Source organism: Pseudonaja textilis, chromosome 18 (genome assembly GCF_049901715.1).
Source record: "Pseudonaja textilis isolate UNSWEBS1 chromosome 18, rPseTex1.2, whole genome shotgun sequence".
Classification (NCBI taxonomy): domain Eukaryota; kingdom Metazoa; phylum Chordata; class Lepidosauria; order Squamata; family Elapidae; genus Pseudonaja; species Pseudonaja textilis.
In genome coordinates this window covers 874,040-880,039 of record NC_142007.1, presented here as the reverse complement: position 1 = coordinate 880,039, position 6,000 = coordinate 874,040, and the positions used below count along the sequence as shown (strand labels likewise).

The window sequence follows — 6,000 nt, the reverse complement described above, 5'->3', positions numbered from 1 at the left end:
AAGCATCCCCGTGCTCAAAATTCAGGCGTTTGGCAACGGACTCATATTTACGACGGTCGGCATTTCCTGGGGGACGGGGGCTGGTGTAACGTGTTCCCTTTCTGCGACCTAATGAGCCAAGTCGAGGGGGAAGCCAGTTTTGTTTAACAACCATGTCGTAAAATGGGGCAGTTTCACGTAACCCCCATTTCATTTAGCAACATCAATTTTGGGCTCCATTGTCGCAAGTCAAGGACTATCTGTAATCTAAAAGAACATGTTGGTTTATTGATTTTGGGGTGTACGTACAATGATACCCCCAAATTACTATGTCACCTGATTTTCTTTTGCATTATTTTTAAGCCTTTTTTTTTGAGGGTGGGGAGGAAAGAACGCAGCTGGAAGACAGCCAAGCGAGGGATTCGAACTCGAGAGGCCGCACTCCATAAAACAAATAATTTTAATTGTCGTTTTAAAAAATTAAAGCTCTTGAACGGAGATTGTACACAGACGAAAGCTTGGATACACAGCTGCTTTGGGCAGGACGGGGGAGGAAGACCCAGAGTTTTGGGTTGTAGGGACACACACCCCCAATCCGACCAACGTGGATAAACCAAAGAGGAAAAGGAACGGAAAATTAAATCCTGGCGTAAAGTCCCGGAAAAAGAAACCGGAAATTTCCTCCAGGCGTGCCAGCTGTTGAGAGAGGGATCCCAGTGGATCTCGCCAGGGGTCTTTTGAAGGATCCAGGAATCCGCCTTCCCCCATACAGACGTTTGGGACTTGGGCAAAGGGGCTTCACACCACAACACCAGAAACGGACCAGGAATGTCATACTTAAATCGATCGAAGATTACGGGCGGCGGCGGGGGGTGTCTTCTCCCACTTTCTCCCACCTACCCTCGCCCGTCGGAGGAGGCGAAGGCAGTAAAGTCCAAAGGCAGCACCGACGGACAGCCGAAAATGAGGTCTGCCCCTTGCCCTCGTCCCGCTGGGCTTTTGTCCAGCTTTTCGGACCCTTGGCTGGTTCTTGGAAGCACCAGGGAGAAAAAAATTCTCCTCCCTCCGAAAAGGGAAGGCGCCGTTCTCGTCCTTCCAAGCGCAGCTGGTGGGATTGAGGGCTTCTCAAATCTTTGGACTAACCTCTGCGGGGAAAGAGAGTCAAATTCTACAAACCGTCCCGATTTCCAAATCTTGTGCTTCGAATAACGAGAGATTATTTGTTTTCCTCTTGTCTCCTTTAGAGGTCCTTTCCGCTGTGTTTTTTGTTTGTTTGTTTGTTGCACTCAATCCCTCCGCGAATGGGGTGGCTGGTCAGCTCCCAGTTATTTCCCTTTCTGCTCCCCAAGACAAGGAAACTGAGAAGACACCCCCCCCCCCCTCCAGTCCCCTTCGCCCCAATTTTTGCAGCCGGGAATCAGTTCCGACTCCCGATGGGAAATCCGGTGATTCGGAAGATAGGCGGGCCTCGCGGTCGGGCTCGCAGATCTCCACCCCCGGTCCTACCGACTCCCAAAACTCCCAAATTTCAAGGTTTGGCCACCGCCGGCTCTCCCGCCAGCTTAGTCCAGGAAATGCCGCCGGGAGCCCATCCGGGAACGGCTGGACCGCCGGATGTCGAATTTGGAATCCCGGCATTTCTGGCAGACGTAAACCTCGGGAACGTTGGATTTGCGGATTTTGGCGCAGGACAGGTGGATCCAGGTGTGGCACTCTTTGCATTCGATCATGGGGCGCCCGGCGAAGGGTTTCATGCAGAAACAGGTGACCAGGTCCCACGAGTCGTCGTCTGCCGAGGTCCAGAAAAACGGGGAGGAAAAATGTCAGAAAAAGTGGGGAAACTTTGGGGATTGGATTGCTTTTCGGTTCTAGGAGGAGCAGGATTGAACGCACCCAGTCTGTTTCTCTGCCTTTGGTATATTAATTTATTACCCTGCATCTATTAATTCTATAACTATTTCAGGGCAGCAGATACACCCAGTAGTCCTCACTCTTCCACCCCTGTGAGGTGGACTAAGCTGAGAGAGAGAGGACCGGCTCAAAGTCCCCCAGCTGGCTTTCATGCCTAAGATGGCACTAGAACTCCCTGCTACCTAGTGATTGGCCCAAAGTCACCGACCTGATTTCATGCCTAAAGCGGAACTAGAACTCACTGTCTCCTGGCGACTGGCCGAAACGCACCCCGCTGGCTTTCTTGCCTATGGCAGTTCTAGAACTCCCCGTCTCCCGGTCTCTAGCCTGCTTCCAAATGACTTCCTTCCTGCTTCCTTCTCGGCATCAGCCATCTCCATCCTACCGTACAGCAGGATTCCTTAACCGTGTGGCGACTTCAACATGCGTGGACTTCAACTCCCAGAATTCCTCCAGCAGCCTGGAGAATTCTGGGAGCCGAAGTCCAATGGGGACCGGCTGGGGAATTCTGGGAAATTGAAAATCCACCCGTCTTAAAAAGGTAGAGAAACACTGCCGAGGAGATACCCCCATCCTCCAAGGGCCTGTAACACCAGCGACCCCCACCCTCTCTCCCGCTTCCCGCCATCTTCCTATGGGGCTCCGAGGGCGAGAGGTTCCCACCAGGGTTTACCTGAGTCCACCATGATGTCCTCATCGTCTCCACTGCCGTCTTCGTCTCGGAAGACCACCTGCTTCCCCTGCCGTATGATGGTCCTCTTGCCCACCGTCTGGACGAGGCTCTGCTCCTCCGGGGCGGCGGCTGGGTAGGGGGGATTCGAGGGGGTGTCCGAATCCCAGGCCGAGCAGCGGCCTGTGGAAGACTGAGCATCGCCTTCGGAGGACGGGCTGAGCGGGGTCTCGGCGTACGGCTCTTCTCCTTCTCTCTCCCGCAGCCCTTCCTCCTCCTCCTCTTCGTCGTCTTCGGTGTATTGGACATCCGGCAGCGCCACATCCTTCCTCACCAGCCGCCGTTTCTTCCGGAACTTCTCCATTTTTTTCCGGTCCACCAAAAACCCGTTGGGCTTCGACCACTGGTAGAGGGAGGAATAAGCCTTGCCATGTTTGAGTTGGCTGAAGGTCTTCCGGGCTTTTCCTGGCAGGGAGAGGTGTCCCAAAGGGGGGTCCCCTCCATCGCTGTCAATGGCCCCCCGGGTGCTGTTGGGGGAGCTGGCACTGCTCCAGCCAGACGTATCCTGCAAGCACGAGAAAACTCTTCAAAAACAGCCACGCTGAGTTATTTTCCTTAGAAAGTGCTGTGGGAACTCAAGGCAGGGGGCAGAAGGAACCCCCTTTTCGCAGCTCTTTAAAGCTACCCCAGCATTTCCAAAGATGTGGGAGGAGCCACCAAGGATGGCTGTGCAATTGCAGGAAAGATGCAGTGGCTTTAAAGAGTTCCAACCGTGGCCATTTCTTTCCCCCTTCTCCCGCCCCGTTTCTGGATCTTTTCTCCAGCACCACAAAGGGATCCTCTCGGCAGCACTGGTGGAAAAGATGTGGCAACTTTAATGAGTGCCAGTGTTGGCCCACATTCCCCACTCCCGCCCCGTTTCTGGATCTTTTCTCCAGCACCACAAAGGATCCTGAGAAAAAGTTCCTTAGTGGCTGTGCAGTTGAAGGAAGCATGGAATCACAGAAGAGATGTGGCTGCTTTAAATAGTTGCAGCTGCGTCCCCTATTTCCTTTCCTTCCTGCCCGCCTTATTTCTGCAATGGCAGAAAAGATGCAGCAACGTTAAAGAGTGCCAGCCGTGGCCCAAGTTTCCTCCCCGCCTCCCACATTTCTGCCTATTTTCTCATATACCACAAGGGACCTGAGGGGAGTGGGAGAACGGTTGCTGTCCAATTGTAGAAAAGAAGTAGCAGCTTTAATGATTCCAGCTATGGCCCACATCCCCTCCTCCGCTCCTATTTCTGCATCTTTTCTCAGATCTCTACTAGGGTCCTGGCAAACAGCCACTATTCATTGCTGTGCAAAAAAAGATGCAAAGGCACAAAAGACGCAGCTGCTTTCAAGAGTGCCAGCTGTGCCAAGTTCCCACCCACATTGCTGCATTTTTATCATATATGACGGGGGATAGCCACTCTCTGCGGCTGTCCAATTGCAGAAAAGATATGGCAGCTTTAATGAGTCCAGCTGTGGGCCACATTCCCCCCCTCTCTCCCCCTTCCCCCCCCCTCCCCGATTTCTGCATCTTTTCTCAATCCCTACAAGGCTCCTGGCAAACAGCCGCCCTTCGGGCTGTGCTAGGAAGATGCAGCCACTTTCAAGAGTGCCAGCCATGCCGCCAAGTTCCCACCCGCCCTTCTGAATCTTTTCTCCTACGCTACAAGGGTTGGGAGGGAGAGACAGGCGCTCTTTGCACAAAAAGATGGAATGGCAGACAAGAGGTGGCCGCTTTAAAGAGTTCCAACCATCCCTGGCATACCGCCCCCCCTTTCTCAAGCAGACTTCCTAATCTTTATGGCAGCCTCTCCCAGGGGGGAGCCGATCTTTGTCCTTTGGCAGCCCTAGACAAAACCTCCAAAAGCTTGGGGGGGGTTCAAGCCCCCCACCCAAAATTCTCCTCTAGCCCCTCCCCCCCCAACCCCTCCCTGGCTCAGCTGTTCAAAGGACCCAGACCTTTTTGCCGATGAAAACGCCCAGGGCTGCTTCCCCCGCCCCGCCCGCAAACCCTGCCCCGCCAGGTTTGCAAGACACCCCCCTTCCCAGCCCCCCACCCCAAAATAAAGCCCCCCCGCCCACCTCGTGCGGGTAGGGGATGTAGCCAGCGTAGGCCAGGACAAAGGTGCAAAAGTTGTTGAAATCCTCCACCGTCCGGCAGCGCTTGGAGCCGGGGGAAATCCTGCGAAGAGAGGCGGGGGGAGGAGGAGGAGGGGGGCGGCGGTGAGTTGGGGGGGGCGAGTGCGCGGCGGCGGCGGTGCCGGGGTGGAGGAGCGGGGGGGCGCTTTGCAACGCCCGCGGGTGGAGAGTGGGGCGGGGGTCGCTTTGCAAGCAGGAGGCGCCCCCACCCACCACCGAGGCTTCCGCTGCTTCTCCAGCCACCGGGGAAGAAATCGTGGGCGGGGGGGTGGGGGGCGTCGAGCTAAGCCGGGACCCTCGCAAAGGGACGGTGCAATCGCTAACCTCGCCCCCCCCCCCCCTCACCGATCCGGGGAGTCTCCGCCCCCTCCCCTTTTCTCCAGGCTGCAATCAAAGGGGGCAGGAATGGGGGGCGCAGAAAGGGAAAACGATGCCCCCCTCGGGGGACGCGGAAGAGGGACCCCTCCCAGGGCAAACGCCCCCTCCCCGTTGCATTCCAGCCAATCTGCCCCCGGGAGGTCTTTTGCAGCAGGAGTGGGGGGTCCGATTTCTCCCACTCCCCCATCTCCGTGGGCGTGGCCAGGGGTGCCCAGTGTCAGATCCCCCCCGGGAAGAGGGATGCCCCTTTGGGGGCGACTCACTTCGGGGGCAGCGGGGAAGCACAGGAGTCCGAGTCCATGGCGGGGTCTCCTCCGGCGGCGTCGCCCGGTACCGGCAGCGGGGTCTGGGGTGGGCGGGGAGAGGGGGGAGCCCCGCCCTGGCAGGCTAAGGGGGAGACTTGGCCCCCCCGCGCCGCCGTCTGGGCTCCGCCTCTATTCGCTGCTGGTGCGCCTGCGCGGCACACGAGACCTGCCGGGAATCGTAGTCCACGGTCGGTGTCGGCAAGCCGACGCATGCCCACCGTGGCCCACGCGCAGGGCATGCCGGAGAACGTAGTCCGAAGCCTCTCCCTGGTCTTTACCAGCCACTTTTGATATTATTGGTCTTCCCCTTTGCTAAAATGGAAGAAGCAATTTTTTAAAAAAATTTGATTTGATTATTTTTTTTCCCCCTTGGCCGGCTCTTTTTCTAGATCCTCCACCCGAAGCCGAGGGTTAGCGATGGGGGGGCGAGTGCTCCTCCCTTCCCCCATGAGGACTAGAAACTTGCCTCCTCAGGGCCCCCTCCTCAAAGGGGGCTCGTTTGCATTTCAAGTCCCGGTGCTCAGCAGCCAAAGAAAAGAGAGATGATGGGCCATAGCTTGGAGAAAGAGCGGATTTACCCCCCCAA

The 6,000-nt window shown here is 56.4% G+C and overlaps 1 protein-coding gene across 1 annotated transcript; it reads right to left on the bottom strand.

Annotated features, from left to right (window-relative positions):
• Window positions 1-421: 421 nt before the first annotated feature.
• Window positions 422-5,261, bottom strand: PHF13 (PHD finger protein 13). Its single transcript, XM_087915176.1, has 3 exons — window positions 4,675-5,261; window positions 2,564-3,125; window positions 422-1,768 (listed from the first exon to the last, which is right to left on the bottom strand). The coding sequence occupies exons 2-3, from the start codon at window positions 2,922-2,924 to the stop codon at window positions 1,542-1,544; spliced, it is 588 nt and encodes a 195-aa protein (XP_087771302.1). The 5' UTR covers window positions 2,925-3,125; window positions 4,675-5,261; the 3' UTR covers window positions 422-1,541.
• Between the last annotated feature and the right edge of the window lie 739 nt (window positions 5,262-6,000).